General features: G+C 38.3%; 1 protein-coding gene across 7 annotated transcripts in view; it reads right to left on the bottom strand.

The window, feature by feature from the left end:
- The window catches only part of ST3GAL3 (ST3 beta-galactoside alpha-2,3-sialyltransferase 3), a 188,256-nt gene that overhangs the window by 109,116 nt on the left and 58,578 nt on the right, over positions 1 to 20,562 (bottom strand). For all 7 annotated transcript variants that reach the window (XM_062617306.1, XM_062617309.1, XM_062617308.1 and 4 more), the window contains one exon: positions 7,879 to 7,971. In XM_062617306.1, coding sequence (XP_062473290.1) covers positions 7,879 to 7,971 — 93 coding nt within the window. The remainder of the gene's footprint in view (positions 1 to 7,878; positions 7,972 to 20,562) is intronic.

Here is a 20,562-nt window from a genome sequence, read left to right as displayed (position 1 = left end):
AATGGTGTTGAGCACTGACCAGGAGGCAATACACCTGCATCAACTTCTCCCTGCAAATTCAAACCTCAGTAATGCAACAACAAATTATTTCTTTAGTCTGCTGTGGGGACAGGCAGCACAAGCAAGATACAGGATCTGAGAGGAGTTGTGATAAGGACATGAAGGCAGCACTCCAGCACCTCCAAACGCCCTTTTGGGCACTGGCATGTACAAATTTCCTTACAGAGCTGTGATTACAGCAGTTACTGGGACATCAAGTGTAACTTCAAGCCCTGAAACTACCCCTGCCATTATCATAAACTATTCCTGAATGCACAAGCATAGAACAGGAGAGTTAACAAAGAGACAGGGGTTTGAGCACTCCCTGTTGATAGAACAGGAGCAATCTCATTTTGAAGGAAAGCAGAAAGTCTTTCTCACAGCAGCATCTAGGACACAGGGACCCTGACTTCCCTGGAAGCCTTGAGAAGTGTCCGCTCTTTTACTGGACACAAGTTACTTTCACAGTTCAAATTAACAAAGTAAGCCACTTCAGTGTACTTCAAAAGGAGATGTACATTACACATGTAATTAGAAGACAACATCACCCCTACTATCAATGATTAATTCAGCATATATATACAATGTCATAGATCTTAAAGAGATAAAACCTACTGCACCTGAAGAGACTGCAAAATATGCAGCAGATAAATCATGCTACAACCAGGGAATAGTTTTGAATTCCCATAGCAATCCTCAGTGGCAAACTAATTATCCAGCCTATTTCTTCAGTGAGCTCTCACAGACCACATGAAGCTACCATCCTTTGGCTTCCTCTGCTTTCCTTAAATAGTTAATCACAAAGGAAGCAGCCATCACCTGTGCTGACAGTCTCTAAGCTCATGCCCTGTCACTTCAGTGCAAGCCCATGCTGGGTATGGCAGTGATTCATAGGCACTGAGGCAGCCAAACATTATTAAAGTCAGCTCTAAGCAGAGGGTTAAAAATTCTCTTTTAAAAATATTTTTTTCCTGAATCTCTAAGTAACACAGTAGGAAAGTGTGGAATGGAAAGATGCTCCTGTGTGCTTATTATAAGAGGCACGGCTTTCTGGAAGGCACTATGGAAACAAATGGGGAAGTATTTGGGATGAGGGGACCACATTTTTAAATTATCCTGACTCCTACTAAAGCCCTTTCTAAAGCTCCAGTTCCACCTGAAGCCCCTATCCCTCATTTACATGTAAGAATGTGGAAGGGTTTTTTCCCTGAAGTATAAAGCTGCATATACCTGCAAGACAGCAACGGCAAAGAAATATGTGCCAAGCTCAAGTATCAGGGAGACCCGAGTCTACCCTGTACAGCCTAGGGAAAGGCCTTCTGGAGATGTTCCAGCTATGCCCAACTGGCTTGTGGAAGTGAAGAGATGCACAGGAGTCCATGACCTACAATATCAAGGGAGAACTAGACATCAGGGAAAAAAAAAAAAACAACACAGAATAATTACTTGAGAGAAAGGCACTGAAATTTCTTTGGCTGTCACAAATCTGTGTCATGCATCCTCTGCTGATATCAAAGCTTAACAAATACTTTATTTACAAAGAAACGATTCAGCATGAAAATAGAAACCCAGAAGAGTTTACAGAGGAGCTGCTTTTCCTCAAAGTGGAGAGCAGGTTGCAGTACTGAAAAATAACATAAAAGGGAAAAACCACTGTGAAAAAAATGCCAATTGCTAATCGATAGAAAGTTTTCACTAGAATACTCAAACAAACGAAACTGATTTTGTTTCTGAACTGACTTAAAGAAGTTTGAGATTCGTATAAGACTATTTCTTAGCACCAACTGACCAGACAGGGATGTCTACAATTATTTCCTTGGTGCTAAAAATAGTCTTATGTATGTGAATCACAAATATTAAATTCACTATTTTGGTCACACCACGTATAGATCTGTTGCATTCTGAACTTCCTCTTTCCCCCTTATTCCGAAATCCTTTCAGATACTCTTCATGTTTCTTTAATGCTTCTTTGCCATGCTCTTTTACCGAACGGATACTCCCAAGTCTGCAGGCTGCAGACATTCTCTCTCTATTTACCGCCTCCTCCCTCCAATTTCTGCTATTAGCTGCCAATTTACAAGAGCTTGCGGTTGGAAAACTGTCAGTAGCTGAACTGTCCCGAGCTGGCATGTCAGCCACAAACTGTGGGCAGAGGTCTCCCTTCTCATTTGATAAACAATAGGGCATAGAAAGAACTGTACACAGGCAGCATCATTTCCAAAGCAAGGCCAGACACACAGGAGACTGCAGTGTTACCACTGCAAACACAAGTTAGTGCCTTCTACAAAAAGGTCAAGGCATTAGCTCCAGACTTATAGGTGACCTCAGACCAACTAAAAATAGTCCAATTCATTGAACATAGTAGTCCAATTCACTGACCTACTGATGCCATTTTATGCTTGTAGTTTTCTTTGTATCATTCCAAAACTAGTAACCATACTTCAGGCACTTTGATTCATTATCTGCTGCTGGGAGAGTTGTAAGGGGCAGAACTGTATTGCCCTGGAAAGTGAAAAATTAGGTAACTCCTTCATTTACAGTGAGCAGCAGATGCAAGCCCAGCTAGGCAGCTCCTACAGTGAGATGTAGTACTGAGATCATGCATCTATGCCTCTCAGGGGGGGAGCCACCATCATGATTCAGATTACAACATGCTTTTCTGAAGCTATGCCAGTTTGACTTTAAGGCATAATATTTAAAAAAACTCAGAAGCAAACATAACAAAACACAGGCATGGGGACAACGGATTAGACCAAATGTCCATTTTTCCCAGTACCTGATGTCTTGTGTCCACTGGCCAACATTTTCAGTAAAAGTCTAAGAAATGGGCAATTATTTAATGCTACACTCTCTCCTCAACATCCATTTAGGTTCCAGCCTCCTGTATCTCTGAGATTTCCATGCCTGTTTCTAAATATTTACAGTCAATAGAACCGGACTGTACCTATTTTTCTTTTTTTTTTTTTTCTCTTTTTTCTTTTTTAATCTTTTGCCCATTCTGGAACTCATTCTCAGAAAAATGTAACTGGAAGTAGCATGAAATAGCACTTCTCTTTATTTTAAACCTGGTGCACAATATTTACTTTTAAGACTTCCAAATCTTGTACTGACAGAAGCAATCATTTAAACATCCTGTCCATGCCATTCACTTCTGCTTGCTCTACCTCAAATTGGAAAGTCCATGTCTATTCAGTCTTTCTGAGCATGGAAATAGTTCCATGGTTTTGTTTAGTCTTTATTACCACTATATATACCTAATTCTTCTAGATCTGTTTCAACAGCACATCTGTTGATGATAGAGGCATGGGAATTTACAGTGTCATAATATATTCTTGGGGGTGAGGGGAGTGGGGTTTGTATTTATCCCCCAATATATCCACAGTCTTTTAGCCATCGCTGATCAATAAGCCACGGAACCATCCACAGCAATTCCAACATCTCTTTCTCAATTTTCAAGGCATAACTAAGTCCACCAATAGGTACATGCTGTCAGATTAAGCTTCTCAACAAACACTGCCTTACATCTATGAGAACTGAATTTGGCCTGCTATTTTGTAGCCCCATTACTTAGCGCTGTGAGATCCCTCTGACATCCCCCACAGCCAGCTTTTGATCGTGTGACCTGGAAAAATGTGTCAGTGCTTTATTATTCATCCTCCATCCCAGACAGTTTATGAGCACTTGGAAAAGCAGAGATCCCAGCACACATTCTTTTCGGGACTCCAGGGGTAATGTCCCTGTACTGTCCAGTCTTCTTATTTTTTCCATACAGTTTCCAGTCTTTACCTAGTCACTACCTACTCACAACAGGATTAAACCAGTTTGATTTCCCCAAAAGTCTATGAAACACCAAGTGTTTGGTTGGCTTTTTTGGTGATTTGGTTTAGTTTTTTTAAAAAGAAATCCAGGCATAGTGTATTAGCTCAATCCCCTTTATCAAATGCTCATCCAGTCATTCAAACAGCATGAGCAGATTTACAGGGTAGGGCTTCCTGCTGCAGAAGACAACTTGACTCCTCTCTATCATCGCCTTTATTCCTGTGAATGGACACTAATCCTATTTTTTTTTTCAAGTTTCTACTGAGGTGCCTAATACAGAAACCAGGCTCGCTACTAGTCTACAGTTTCCCCAGATACTCCATGGGCCCCTCTTGAAAAGCCTGACACATTTACTGCTTTTCATTCTTCCATTCTAATTGCCAATTAAGCAATGATTATACACAACCATGTGTAACTCGGCAACTTCACCACTGAGCTCTTCACAAAGTGAGAACTTTTTCCTAGCAATTCATTGTGCCTGTTTGTTCCAAAACGTCAACCTTCTGTCAGCTTCCCCTAGCCTGCCCCCAGAAAGGAAGGCTCCATGTGGGAACTGTACTGAAGTGAACAGCAATGCAAATAACTTCTCTGCTGTGGCTTTACCTTCCCTTAGCCCACATGTAATATTATGACCATCTATCAGCCCACTGGGATCTCTGGCAGGCCTTCTGCTTTTGACAGTTGGACAAAAAGCTTTAATTTTTTTAAATGTCTTTATAAAGTTGTTCCTCAACATTTTTTTTGGCCTACCTCATTATGGTTTATATTTAACTTGCCAAAGTTAATGCTCTTTCCTATTCCCCTCATTTGGATACAACTCCTGCTTCAGAAAGATGACTTATTTCTAGGAGCATTGTTTACTTTACTGTTTCAGCCAGTCCTTGTTCATTTTTGTGGCTTTCTTCAATCTCCTATTCCCCTCCCTTCTTGGACTTTCACCATCAAAATTGGCCATAGTATTCTAGAAGTCTTAGGTCGTGGGGTTTTGGGGGTGTTGGGGTTTTTAAGTCAGTACTCTACACAGAATTTCCCAACTTATGTGCATCCATGTGAAGCTGAAATAGCATTTCATCTACAATATTTTGTTGAGATTACAAGAAGCTTTCTCTGTGTCTGCTTCCAAGACAATTTTCTATCATAAAGATATAATCTGCATTTGTTCCTCCCAGATGTCTTATTTCATATTGGCTGTATTAACATATAATTTGTTGGACTGAGGACATTTAAATCAGGCAATCCAGATTGTTCTCTGTAAGTAATCAGTCCCTTATTTAGTCCTCTCCAATAAGTGCATCATCTGCACACTTAACCTAGGATTTTTTCCAGCTAGGATTATTGATGAAGGCATTGCTAGAATGAGAACTGACCAACTGAGGACCTCATGAAAATAAAGCCCTTTTGGTATTTCCTTACCAGCAAACACGTTTTGAGATTTCTCAGGGCATTGCTCTTCAATCTGTTTAGCACTTCCCTTGTGCTTGGTAAAGTCTGAACTCGCATTTTTACCATTAAAGAAGCACTTACCAAGAAGAGTTACATCCTCTGAAAAATATTTATTCTATCTCAACTATTTCCATCATATTTTGCCTATTTACATTTAAAATTGCACTAAAAAGTCAGGAACCTTTAGAATGGGAAAACATTTATTCATTTTATTCATGCTTGAAAACAGCCAAACCGACTTTATCCAAATAATAAAAAAAAAAAAACAACAAAACCACACGTTTTATGGCAAAGACCAAGCCTAAAAAATGTCAGACACAGAGATGATGCTTTCCTAATGATGCGAGCAACTGAAACCAAAAGCCAGAATAAAAGAAATTGTGCAGCTTAATCCTTACATCAACAGGCAAGCTAATTTGACTTTAAGTGTTCTAAATATAGTAAATGCTGATATGTGGCTTGGTAATATTAACTTTGCATAACTCCTGGAGACTAAGAGAAGTTTCAGAAGAGAAAGAATCTTAAATGTAACATGGAGTTCTTTGCAGGACTACTGGTCTGCCAGTCTTAACACCAATCCTAGGTAAAATAATGAAATGTCCAACACTGAATTAAATTAATAAAGAATTAAAGGACATCCTGGAAAAGACTGTCAACCTTAATAATGTTTAGGGTTCATGTTAGAGAAGCAACTGACCATAAATCCCCTTTAGAGCCATGAGTATTAATTTTTAAACGTATGAACAAGACAACCACCACCTAGTTAGACTAAGGCCAAGTTACAACATGTTTGCATGGTCTTAGTTCAATGCAGCTAGCTACTGGGAGATGACTGAACAGTGATCTGCAAGTAGGTACGGAGGAAGAGAATAAGTAACACCTCAGATTCCAGCTGGCTTCTTGAAGCCAAAGTCTTAATTATACTTTGAATTAAAGATTAATATTTTTGCAATAATGCATTTATCCATAGGAATAATGTAACAAAGTATTATGATGAGATTCTCCATTAACTGAAATCTTTAAATCAAGCTAACTAGTCTGTGATCCATGATGAATTTACTGAAAGAAAACATCTTGTCCTGTGTCATGAAACAAATCAGCATAGGGGACTATTAATGTGTTGAGGTTTTTTTCTGGCCTTAATAACTGTACTAAACAGTCCTCCTTCTTCAGCATATATAATTTACCTCTGCAGAATCAATATGTACCAACAGCCATGCCTTGAAAAGGACAATTAGGATTCAGCTGTATACAGAAAGGAAGGCTTTAGCTTCAGACATCTTACCGCAGATCACCTTATATTCCCTCTTCTGTACTATTTACATTTAGCATGTACACAAACACATTTAAAAGCACTCAGAGTTCTTAAAAGAAGAGGACAATAATGTATCAACCTTCAGTTCTAGTATTTATTTATATTCTACCCAGAGTTTCACAATTCACAGATGATATTGATAATTTTTTTGTTTACAGTGGTGATGGAGAACATGTTCTCAACACTTAGCGTTTCGTTTTTAAGAGCTGGCTGTAATATCTGCTGCTTACAAGGCAATGTCAGGTTTTTATTTTTAAAGTTTGCAGATACCATGCTCGTAAAAAAACAAGAAAAACCCAAAACCAAAGAAAAAAAGATATCAACAATTTCAGGCTTGGCCTGAAAGCCATGGTCAATCTAATCTCTCTATGTGCAAATCATGGAAATTTCTTCATCAAAAGATGTAAAATACATCTTCTAGAAAAGTACCAGCTGTGTTAAAAAATCTACAACCTCATTTGCCAAAGAGGTCACTGCACTAGAACATCTTTGCACATGCATTAGAAGCTTGTACAAAGGTCGTAATAATCATTTGGTCAAATTTTCCATTTGAGGAACCAAACTGAGATCCTTGAGCTTCAACAGTGTAATGTTTTTGCCAATCTATCTTCTGAACTCTCTTCCAGCAATCCTACAAACTCCTTGAAATGCAGAAGCCCCACTGGACTCTAAAGTTACAAGCCAAATTTAAAGGTAAGTTTTGGTTGATCTCTTACAATTACATTCCTCATTTCTGAGAGCTATCAAACAGTACTGCATCTAGCTAACAATAACTTCTCAACAGAGCAAGATACACAACTTGTTAATAACATGTTTTAGACTCTTTGGAAAACAGTACCACAAAGTCTACAGGCACCAGATGGATACGTCACACTCTTCTCCCAAATATAAAAAGACCACACTTTACTACTCCAGATAATTTAATCTGCCGCTTCATGACAGAAGCCTCCTAAGGACTGCATCACCTGGTACCAGCAGGGAGCTTGACCATACATCCGTATCATGCACTAACAATACAATTTGTTTTATTATTCAACACACAGAACTCTACTCTGAGCAAGCTCTTAGTCAGACTGACATCCAATTAAGCCATTGCCACTGACCACTCAAAGAGTCCAGTTTTTCAACACTGGTCTCCCCTTGAACCAATCAAGTGAGAGAGGACTGACACTTTTCAAGACAATCTCTGCAGATCACCCACCCTGAAGGATGAGAAGACACTGGGGAAGAGAGGAAAAAAAAACAGTAAAGTAATTACTTACTTTGGGAAGATGACAGTCATGAGCGCTGATGCATAACCAGGCTTGCACATTCCCTCTGAGAAATTTGCATACTTTGATGCCAATTCTGGAGGCCTGTGAAAAAAGAAGTAAAGAGTCGGAACTCTGCTGGCTATGAACTGGCTTTTGCAATCATCATAATTTTTTTTTCCTTCTAACTTCAATGAAAAACAGCTGTGAGGAATAATAGCAAACACAGACAGGTATTTGTTGCAATATAGCATCACAGGAGAATAACAAGAAAGGATTAAACAAATAAAAGGTTAAAGATAATAAAGATAATAAAATAAAGGATTAACAAATAATGGGTTAAAGATATCTGAAATACACTTTAAGTGAGCAAGATGAGAAAGCATTGTTTGGGTTGGAAGGGACCTTGGAGATCATCTAATTCCAACCTCCCTGCCATGGGCAGGGATCTAAGGGATGAGCATCTATAAGTTTTAATTCCAAAGACTTGCACTTGTGTTCTGACTCAGTCAGGATCTCTTTAGAAACAGGGAGAGGAAGGAAAGGCCTATGCTGACAAAAAAGGTCTTAATACTAAAATGCATCTTCTTCTGATCTAGGCAAAAGGGACAGCAGGGTGTACAGACCACAGCTTGTTGCAGCATTTCAGATATGAAGAAATATGGGAAATCTTCATCTTTATCAAATAAACTAAAGTGATACTGGATTTTTATTGTTTAAGCAACATACAGAAACCCCTAATACCAAAATCTTCAAAAACAAGTAGAAAGCAACTGGAATTTATCTGCAGCCACCACGTAGTGAGTCATTGCTGGCAAACTTGTATAACTATTTCAACAGCAGGCCTTTCTCAAATGACCTCAGTGGTCACACAAAGTATCTTGTGCCACAAACACAGGCATTTCTCTCTTTTCTGATTTAATGGCACTTTCATTATCAAATTAAAATGTCACTCAGATGCCCATCATGGTGTTCCTGCAAAAGAATAGTAGGCTGAAACCCTCATGCATTTCACTGGCACAGAACACCAATCACAACCGCATACTGATGGTGGAGCTGTCAATTACAAAACCCACAAAGAGTCAGAGCTGCTAAAGCCCGAGGGGCCGAGCTGTTAACATTTCTTGGATGTGATGAAGTTCGAGATCCAGAGTGCCAGAGGCAGAACACTTCTCATAAGCCAAATGTATCTGCCATCGTTCAACATTTGCTCATCTCCTTTCTTCTAGCCACATATTGAGTCAGCAGGCTACACAGAACTAGAATTCAGCACCTGTATTTTAAACCCATCTAGGGACACATTTTGTTTAATTTCTTTGTATTAGACATTACAAACTGTCATTGCCAGTATGCTTATAATAATAAGCCTGTAATAGGTATAACTCAAAGCCAAACATTAAGATCAAAGCTGCATACAGCCTTGCTGTCCACCATTCACCAAGTGAAGCTATCCAACCTATCATCATTTTAGACATATATATTCACTTTGTGGGCTTTTTTTCCCCCCAGATTTACACATCTCACAATTTCATAAACCAGACTGCAAAACATCCGGTATGAAGCACCCCATGGAGAGCTACACCTTTTTCAAACAAAGCCAGCTTTGTAAAATCATACTGCTGTTTGTAGGTACACATCTCTGTAACAAAAAGAAGTGTACAGAACTGAAATGCATGAATAAGCATTCCCCCTTTGTATTTGATGACAATGTACTTACTACATGCCTTCATATATTGCTGCTTCTTTGATTATGTTTCTTATTTCCACATGGAAGAAGCAGTCTTAGTGAAGGTACAGTCTGCCTTTAAAGGCAGCCTAACAAATTACCAAAGCATGGTGCACAGCATTGCAAGAGTTTACGTTTGAGCCTCATTTGTAATCCTGAATGCTGCTTACAACAGAACTATGCACCAAACCAAACAACATTATTTTCTTAGTGCTTCACTAGTAAATAGCTTCATCTTGCTAGATCCATTAGTGTGCCTGGAATCCAAGACTATGCTGATCACACAGCAAGCTGTTGTGGTAAGCCAGCCAGGGCTATCGTGACTGTTAGGACACAAAGAGACAAATCCCCTCTACATCATCCAGGTCCAAGCACATAATTCCAGCTCCCAATTCTCATGCTCCTATAGTTACAGTGAAAGCACCAATTGGGTTAAGGTAGTTAAAGAGCTAGTGGTGACAGCAGAAAGGATATAATTACATTACACTGTGCATCCTTAAATTCTGCTCAGATTTCATGCAGGAAAACCTCATTAAGACAATAAATTTATCCAGAATAAATTAGGGAAATAATTCATAGTCAGTAACTATAAACATCTGCAGTTTTTAAACAAGTGCCTGAATGAGGGTGAAGTTAAAAGGAAGTAATGGACTTATTCCACTAAAAAGAAAATGCAGTTGCTTTTTCTTCTGACTTTTCTCCTGTGAGACTAGCACACATCCTGAATTCTTAAGATTTTCTGTGCTTCGCTACACTGTTATGTGGACATCAAGTTTAAAATTCCACCATTTGGATAAGTTAAAAATCCAGCTGCTTTCAGAGGATTTAGAAAAAGTAACAAGATTTGTCCTTCTGCTTGCATTTGGCAGATGCGTCTCTTCTTTTAATCTCAAATATGAAAACGACACCATGGTTAATTCTTTCATCATGTCTTGATCAGGGACAGCATGTCACCCTCAGAGGACTGGAATTTAAAACTATTTTTAAAAAGAAATTAGTAATGCAAACTCAAGAGTTTAAAAAAAACATAAAAATGTCTACAACCAAGCTCATGTAATTGAATATTACAAAATCTGCTATAAGAGACAAATTTTGCCACTTTGCCTTCCACATGGAATTTAAATTGTGCATTGTAAACATTGGAAAACTTCATCTGCTTGAGATCATCTTATCTGAGGACTGCGATTTGCTTCAAAACTACAGGCCTGCTCCAAACAAGACACTAATGAAGACACAACCAGAGTGGCTAAAGTGTACAGTTGTTTACATTTTAATTAATATCAAGATGCCACAGATCTTTGAATGGTCTTTGTTTTATACACCACTTACAGCTTCCGGTCCTCAATCTGCTTTTTCATATCTCATAAGCTTGTAAAGCAACAAATCCCATTTGAGGTGGGGGGAAACTCTGACATAAAACCATAAACTATCCCTCCTTCCCCAATTGACAAGAACTTGTGTTAAAGAGACGGATCAGAAAGTAAGTGCCCCACCAACTCTTCCTTTTATTGTAGACTGTCAGCCTCACAGCAAATACTACCAGTTCAATTAAAGGCATGGGAGGACACCTTTAGCAGGTCTAATGATGCTCTCCTTCAGTTACTGCTGTTCAGTCATTGCCAATAGCAGCTTTCATGTATATAGTACTCAATTCCCTTACACTAGTAACAGCAAATATATTTACACATCTGACTTTATACGAAGAGTCATGATACATCATGTCATTTTGACAGGTGGGATCTCCTTAAGTGCAAGACACTATGAAAACAAGATGAGCTGATGAACCCCTGGCCTTGGAACATAGCTGGAACTCCATGTCCAACAGGAGCACAGCAACTCTTGATTACAGCTGTGTTAGAAGTTTCTGAATTGGTTCAAGAATTACACGGTCTGATCATGTGATATTTGCTATTTTTCTAGTTCCAGCTGAGGAAAAACTAAACAAACAAATGAAAGGAATGAGGAGAGAGAAAGAAGAGGAAAACAGAATGCTTACACTGAAAGAGACAGGAAATGCATCTATCACACTATGGCCAGCTAAACAGATGTAAATATTTTCAAATGTTACTTCAGTATGTAAGCAAATTCCTCAAGGAGGTTGTGTGACCAAATACAAGAAAAGACGGTCCAAACCCTTCTTTCTAAAAAGATATGGATATGATGCATGCTAAAAAATGTCCTGTTCTGCCTCTCCACCAAGAATTGTGGCTTCTCATGAAATTAATTTCTTAACAGCGAAGATAATCAACACATACTTCTATTTATTTGGACTACTCAAGAACACCAGCTGAAGAAGATTAGGTTACATTAAACTGGCCCAGGAAAACAAAGTTTTAAAGACATTCCACCCAAACCCATGACCCACCTCCACAGCCCTGAATGAAGGCACGACACAAAATCGATGATCCCTTTTAGGAAATGCACACTAGACAGAGGGGCACTGGCAGCTGAAGACCACAACCACTGGCAATGCCATTCACCCTTTGTGAAATGTCATCTTTGCACACACCAAAGAGGTTTCCATCCACAAAAAAGGCACAAGGATCCTACTTCCTGAACAAATTCCATTCCTGGTCTTTGGCATACTAGGAATTAGATCACTGGGAAGAAGAAGGAATTTCAGATTAGTCTCAGCAGTGCTAAATACATAAACATCTTAAGAAATACAGCTGTGATTTCTCTATCAGAATGGGCTCTAGCACTGTACCATCTCTGGTAGTCCACAGAATCCAACAACCCTGCCTGGAGCTTCTCAGTTAATAACCTTTCATCAAATAATAAAAAAGTGTTGGGATCTCTGTGGATCAAAAAAAAAAAAAAAAAGTAAGTTTTCAAGCTAGAAAGGTTTTGTTTGTCTTAAGTAAATAAACAAAATGCTGAGTTTATAAAACCAGACTCAAAGGATGCAGATTAAAAAAAGTCCAAGAAAAGTCCATGGCACGTTTTGCATGTGACCTCATGCTGCATACTCCTCCAAGAACTGAGTAATACCCCTGATCTGATCTCTTTGGTTTCTATAAGCTTTCCCCATTTTTAAAGATTTCTGTTTCTGTTACATCTTACCTGTGAGACTAGTAGCACAAAGAATTGTATTCAAATACACACAGAAAAGGAGTAAAGAAAACAGCCCACTTGAGGGTTTGTTTGTGTTTTTAAAGAAACATGGAAAGGGGAAAACAACTGGCTGAAATACCAATTGTTAGACTAAACAAAAAGCATGAAATACAGAAAAATTATTTTCACAGAAGGCAGCCATTTAGCAAAGAAAGAAAAAAAAAAAATCAAAATATGGAGAAGACTGCTCCCCAAGTTTTCAATTATTTAAAAACTTGTAACTTAATGAAGTAACTTGCTGGCAACCAACACAAATCCTGAAAGCACATTATTGGACTTTTATCTATTCTAGTTTCCACAGATGCAAAATTACTGATTTCCATCCTCAGCAATAAGTATCAACATTCTGGTTTTAAAGACAAGAGCCTAGGATGACCTAATGGAGGATAGTCACTTTTGGAGACGGGACTCAGCAGTCAATGAAAACTCTCTTGACAGTCAATTGGGATTCCTACCTGAACTGCTTTCTGAAAGAACTGTCTAAATAAACTCTATTTCCCCAGAGTCAAAAATTATAGTGCTCCTAATATTAGAACATGTAATGCTCAACATTTGTGAAGACTAAATGCTGCGATTCTCTGTTAACAGTGTTAGCGCAAGGGCCATAAAAAGTGACCCAATTAAAAGTCTGACGGGAAATAAAACGCTAACCTATCACATCCATTTTTGACCAAAGGAATGCAAAGAGATAAATTGAAATGTCATAATTTTGTTGCTGTAACCCTTAGGTATTCATCACCAACCCTCATCTGTTACATCTACAAACAGACAATGCTTTCTTTGGATCAGGAGCTGTGTTTTTCCATTTGTAGTGTAATGAATCCAGCAGTGTAGGTCCAGAAGAGACAAACAAGTGCTAAAGAGATGCGAAGAAATAATTCAACCCGATCACAGTCTAGGAACGCTCTGCTCAGGCTAGTAGGAATCAGTACCTCTGAAACCAAAGATACTTTCTCCAAGCCTACAGCTGTGGGGAAAAAAAAAAAAAAAAGATCAACTAAGAGTTCCTGAAGCATCCTAGCCAAAATGACAGTTTTATGCCTGTGGATACTACACTTTAGGAGATTTGAATGTCAAAATCCACTGCTTAGCCATTTAGTCTTAAATGTCAAATGAGAAAATCAGTTACACTAAGGAACTGATTTTAATCACCAAATCTTCCTTCTGAAAAACGTACTTAATTTCATTGCAGAACAGAGGCTATGGAACACTCCATTTCAGCATTTAGCTGGGTGTGACAGTACACTAACATAGCAGAATGATCAGCAGTGATTTATTATTCACTAATTCCCATATCATCAGAACATCAACAAAAATTATCCTAAAGACAGTAAAACACTGACAGAAGGAAGCACTTCTTTCATATAATATGCAGTTAATTAGTAGATTTATTTATGTCAGTTGTTATAGAAGCCAGATGTATAGATGGGATCAAAAGCTATTAAGAGGTCTAACAGCATCCACAATCCCTTCCTTTGGAAGGAATACCAAAGCTTCCTCTCCTTGGAAGCTGGAGACCAACACTGGAGCAAGAATTGCTTCACACTGGTGTACTTTTCCTCGTTCCCTGAAAAAATCTAGGGAGCACTTTGAGACAAGATGCTGAGGCAGGTGAATCAAAGGATTCTGATTATTTTTATCTTCCTGCGAAGGAAGCTCAACCCCTTCTGTTGCAGTAGCAGATCTATTGCACAGGCAGCTGGAAGGGACCAAACCTTAGGGGAATAAATCCTACTTGAAAACTCTCTCTCGCTACCTGATAGCAAATCTTTAACCAGAACAGTTCACAACACCTTCCCTTTTCAGTTCCTTTGGTAACTTTGCAGGGGTAAGGGGGATAAAGGTTCCCCTTTAACCATTTCTTAGGAAGATCTGAACAACCTAGGAAGGAATAACAACATAACCCCTCTCAACCGAAGAAAAAGACTCTGGATATGGTAAGGGCTTTTTTTTTTATTCTTTTTTTCCTTTATTTCTGAGCCGGACTGAAATTGAGAGGAAAACAACACTGGTTAGTGAATAAATTGCTTTAGATGGTACATAGAGGTGACCTCACAATTGGGGAATGTGGTTTAACAGAAGTTTTACAAAACACTGTATATAGTCATGAGGCTTTGAATCTTTCTCACTCTTCTTTCTGAAGTAGTAACCCAAAAAAAAGCTATCTTCACTGACCCATATTAGAGACGGATATCATGAACTCAAATAGGCATCAGTTAGTCTAGTAAGTAACACACTGAAGTCTTAGGAAGAGGAAGGCTACATATTGGGAGGAAAATGTTTTCTTCAGAAACCTTGCTGTAAATACAAAATATAACCTTGACCTGGAGGAACCTTTGCAAATACTGTGACTAAATCTGCCCTCGCAAAACTAACAAAAATCCAAACTGCTTTAGGGTAAATAATTAAGAATAGCCAGAACTGTTAACAGTAAGAACAGCTGCAGAGCCACCCAGACCAAAAAACATCTCCTGTTTACTCCATACATTGTTCTAGTGAATGCTCTTCTGCTTACATAACTCTTTTTTTTCACTTCAAAGAGGAGCTGCTGTCTGAAAAGGCCATCCAACCAACTTCCAAACTGCTACAGGTAACCACAATGACTCAGAGAACAGAATAAAGTTTGTCTCAAAGAACTTAACAGCCCAATTAATCAGATCTTCCTTCACCTTATATCACCCCTAACTTCACTGAACATCAGTACTACATGCGAAGGAGGTTATTCGTGGCTCCCCAGAAGAGAAAGAAGTGGTATTCTAAGATGTTTGGTGCATAGGCTAAAGGAGAATGCCAAGGCTGAGAACTGAAATAGGTTTCACTTTTCAACAAGACAAATCCTATCCTCTCCTCCCTGTTAATTCACCAAAATAGCAACACTTCACAAAAATTACTGGCGTTCAATGATAAAATAGAGCTTTGAATACTGCACAGACCAGGGTCTCTGACTCAAACATTCAAATGACACAACCGCCTTTGGGGATTTCTGCATTCAATGATGTAAAAAAGGGTCACTAAAAGACAATAAAAAGGAGCAGGAGGAAGGCACTTGATGTTTTGCAGCTGTACAGGACACCATTCACATTTTTCAAGTCTTCAAGATAACCCTTTTTTAATGAGCCAGGAAGAAGATACTTCTAAGTAGGAATTAAAAGGTCTAAAATTAAGCAGAAGCATCCAAACACTTTCAATATGCAAATCAAAAACATTTTGTTTGTTGACTTTTCGATTTATCCTTCTTTAACAAACCAGAACAGATTGCATAGCAGACAAGGAAGAAATAGCACATACATGTTGTCAGTTTTCTGTCCTTCCCTTTGTGGTACTGATTCTCGTTGCTGAGAGCAAGACTAGGGCTGCAGCAAGTGTCAGAAGTGGCATTTCTGCCTGTTTTCATTTCTGCTGTGAGCTCAGAAAGAATCACATGGGCTTCTGTGTAATGTAAGAGTACAAAGTATTTAATCAAAGTTAATTGTTTGGTTTTCTCACAAAACAACTGAGAAAACCTTATCTGAGCCTCACAATTTAAACATCCATAACCTCAAAACCATCTTACAGCAACAGCTACAGGACATGGCTCATCAGATGCAGCTGTATGAGTATCCTTCCTGATGCAAAGTAGCCTCCATCATGTTTTGTTCACTGCAGTGGGCATCACACAACACCAGCTCTCCCACCAGCCCCTGTCAGGTCCTTTAGAGTACTCCTGTGGCGCAGATTTGTCAACATGTCAGGAATGTCACGCATCCTCAAAGAAAAAGCATATTCGAATTTTATCACCTTAATCAAACCTTACCTTGTCCTTCAGTCCTAGAACAACTTCACACAGTAAAATAAAGAGATTTTTGTTAAGCAAGACCTACTGTCAGGTTTCCAGTCATAAGACCTGGAATAAACCAAGTAAAATAAAAACCATTTCTGGATTGTATTTATCAGGGTTCCTTCAGTCTCTCTCACCCAGTGTTCCTTTAACTTATCACCTCTGTAGAAAGCTAACAGACTGTGGTTTCACAGCATGTCACTACCTGGCAGATCATCAACCTCTCTTCCGCTAGGCAATTCCTCTCAAGCACAGCAATAAGGTTTCCTGCTTTCTTTTAGCATAAATGAAATAATGTTTTCTTACCTAAGAGACTATTAAAAATTTTAATTGAATTAATTAAATAAAAAGTATTAAAAGTAAAAGATGTTAAAAGTATGCGTTGGTTTTATTGTCCTTCCCCAACATACAAGAAATCTGTATGTGTGTGTTCCACCAAACTCTTCCCTGCCTTGATGACCTACTACATATTCTTAAAATTTATAAATGGCATTCTTAGCACATACAGACAGCAAAGCCTTGACGTCTCTGGTCACATTACAGCAGTGTGGAAGACAAATTTAGAGGCAGACTGAGTAACGTGAGCTGTCTCTTCCCATACACTCCATTTACAAAACCTCCTCACAGCCAGCTACAGAAAAATATAAATTAGGAGCTGACAAGTAAGCTGTGTCTAGATACTGTAGCACGTGTTCTTTAGAGTGACATGTTTCAGAGGCAGTCTTGATAAACAGCTGAACATTCCCTTGCTGGAATACATTTGATTTCCGTTCAACCATCGGATGAGGATTCCCTAAAACATTTCAAAGGGGAAACAGAAGGGAAGTAGATTTCTCTTGGGAAGTGGAACCATGCTGGCCTGCAATAAAGGGAGCTGCATCAAGCCAGGCAGGTGCAGAAGAGTTGATGTTTGGTGATCACACACATGCCTCTGGGATTTCCAACAGAGGGGACTCTTGCATCAGTTTAATGATAAACTCACAACTGCTTTGATTCAGGATAAGCAGCAAGAAAATCACCTGTTTCTACAACGTGTGCATGACAAGTATCAAGAATACAATGATGAACATTAGCATTTGGCCAATTAGAATTAAAATGAGATTAATTTCTTTAATGGTCTTAATGAAGTATCTCTGACCTCTTTAACTGAAGTTTTGGGAATGATCTATGCTTACATAGCCCAATCCATTCAAATTTTCGTAAGTTATTCAGAGAACAAGAAGGTTTTCATGGGAGAACATTCAGTAACTAGAAATTTAACAAGCTTACCAGTGCAGAAGCTGGCCAAAACTAAAGCAATTTATCTCTGAGTTTCAGAACAGTTTTCTAAAGGAAGAACATTAAGCGTGGCTTTTTATATGCTCTTTTCCCAAGAGGATAAAGCAACAGGAGGGGCCCCATGTAATTTATGAGCTTAAAGATAATCCTTGAATTCGGTTTTGCTACTTAAGTAAATTTAGCCTTCTGTGAATGCAACAACTGTAAAAATTAATGCTCAAACAACAGTAAATACAACTTGTAAAGTTAACTAGTTGTAACTATATCCAGCCCAGGAAAACATACATTTACTTAGGTTAACACTACTGTCATGAAGAACTACAGCAAAGTAAGCGTTCCACCTGACAGATACAGAGTGGAAAAAAGAAATGAGTCTTTTCTTTATAGACTTAACAGGTTTTATGCAACTAATGTGGCTGGTTAAAGAGCACAAGATGTACAAACCCAGTCCTAAGAGGAACATATCAAAAAAGAAATCAAATCTCACGCATACCAGGCACTTTCATGGACAGTCATTTGGAGAACAAGCCCATCTAACAAAAAGTGTTTTCTCTTTAATGTGCACAATAATTGGAAGTATATGTATTACTTTTTCTTTTCCCCACTTTTTTTTTCCTCTTTCTTTTTTTGATGGAAACTCATATTGGCCATTATGTTATTGTGCTCAGTGGCCATTATGCTATTGTGCTCAGAATCAAAAACGGGTTGAAAAGCTTATGAGTCATTCCTTTTTGCTTTTAAAATATTTGTACATCTACTTTCTGCCAAGAATATGGAGAACCCCTGGTGTCTGAAGATTAATATAAATCTCTAGCAGTCCAAAAAATCTTCAGCTACTTCTTCAGAAATTCTTGCAAGCACATCCAGACATACCAATCCTAAAACACATAAACCCAGGTATCTCTGCATGAATTTTTGTTGTCAGGATTAAGGAAAACACTTTTTTTTTATCACCCAAACAGAACAAAACTCCATGTATCTATTGAACAATTCTTCCTCTTCTATAAATATATTATCACTGTTTTCCCTTACACTTTTGGTAAAACTGTTTTTCCATGAACATTTCTTTCTTATGAAACTAGACTTGTTGTGGCAAACAGTATAAAACTGCTCTAAACAATACCCAGCTATTCATATTTTTTACTTTACATTCTTTTCCCACATGGTTTGGTTCATAATTACTTCCAGCTTCAGGAAATGGGCCCTTTTAAAAGCATCAAACAGAAGTTTTTGACTTTGTTTGTATTTAACAAATCAAGTAATGAATCAGTTCTAAGTAGCCAGTAATTCTGACTTCTGTAGTCTTTATCTTCTTCATCAACTAAATTGTGTCTAACACAAGAATCCCAAAGCTAGGTAACAGAGCCTCATGTGAGAAGTCCTTAAAAGAATTCCAAAGGATCAAAATGGAAAAAACCTAAAATGAGCTAAGAAGAGTAAAACAAAAAACGTGGATCATAGTTACACCCCACCCAAACGTGGGAGGTTTGATGGATGAACAACAAACAGTTCAGTAATTGAATCGCTGTGAATAGCTAGGGTTCATATTTGAAGTACTCAAACAATTAGTATAGATTGGAAGAGATTAGGTAGAAGGACACGAATTAAAAGTCAAAGAAAAATCTGAAAGAGAGATAAATAACGAATTGCCAGAAGAATACCAATGTCGAAGTATGCTAAGCCTCAAAATAATCTTTCAGAAAAAGCTACTGGACACTCTTGCTTGTGATGGTCAGAATCCCTCCACTTAGCCCATGAGACACACTCTTATTCCTGTCTAAGCAGGATGGGAGATCATTGGGATTTCTCACTTCTCCCCCCCCCCCCCCGGGATCACAGGAATATAAGAAGATAAATAGGAAGGAAGACAGGGAAGAAAGAAACCCCACAGCAGTAGGCACAGGGAAAGTCCAGCATTCCAACACATTTATTGCTTATTTTTACAGTGCTTAATGGCAAAGTACCACACATAGACACAGTGTTAAAGAAACCTCCCACCCCAGAAACAAAATAAGGGGAAGGGGCTCTCCTTCAGTTCTTAATTATTAAAGCTCTGAAGTAAAGAAATTTCAACAAACAGAAGTAACCCAATCTGTGTGTTTCCTTAGCACAAACTCCCTCCATTTTTACAGTCTTTTCAAAGTCTAGATCAGGTTTCGTTTGAGTTTGAAGGGTGAAGGTTGTTATTTCTGGCTTCTTTCCCTCCACCCTCACACTCCCCCACCCTCTCCAAAGACTCAATTTCTTTGTCTTTTCTTTTAAAAGCAAAGTTTGAAATGATTATCAATATTCAAAAAAATCTTTGTTGCACCTCCCGAATCTACTCTATAATATTGGAAAAAAACATGTAAATCATGAAACACAGTATCACAAAATGCATAGCAAAGCACAGAGCCCACAGGAAAAAACATTCCTCCTTTTAAATACTGCCTAAAAATTTCCAAAGTGCACAAATAAAATATATTCTATATATTGTATAAATACAGTGTATTAACTATGTTAGTAGTATGCTATCGTGGTCAACCATACCAATTTTACAGTCTTTTTTCTAAGTGAGAGGGCTAGCAATTTTTTTTTGCCTGTTTTTACCTTTTTCTCAAGTTAACACATCATACCCACTTTATCTTTTTGTTTAGGTGAAGAATTATTTCAGTAAGATTAAGCACATCTTCTAACATTTTCAAAACTTTATGGAGGGATTGATTCTTCCACAGTCAAAGCCAAACCCTGGGATGCTTCCCCCATCATTCAGCAACTGAGA

Source organism: Pezoporus occidentalis, unplaced genomic scaffold (assembly GCF_034315485.1).
Source record: "Pezoporus occidentalis ecotype Australia unplaced genomic scaffold, CSIRO_AGI_Poc_V1 ctg194, whole genome shotgun sequence".
Classification (NCBI taxonomy): domain Eukaryota; kingdom Metazoa; phylum Chordata; class Aves; order Psittaciformes; family Psittacidae; genus Pezoporus; species Pezoporus occidentalis.
This window is presented reverse-complemented; position numbering and strand designations above follow the sequence as displayed.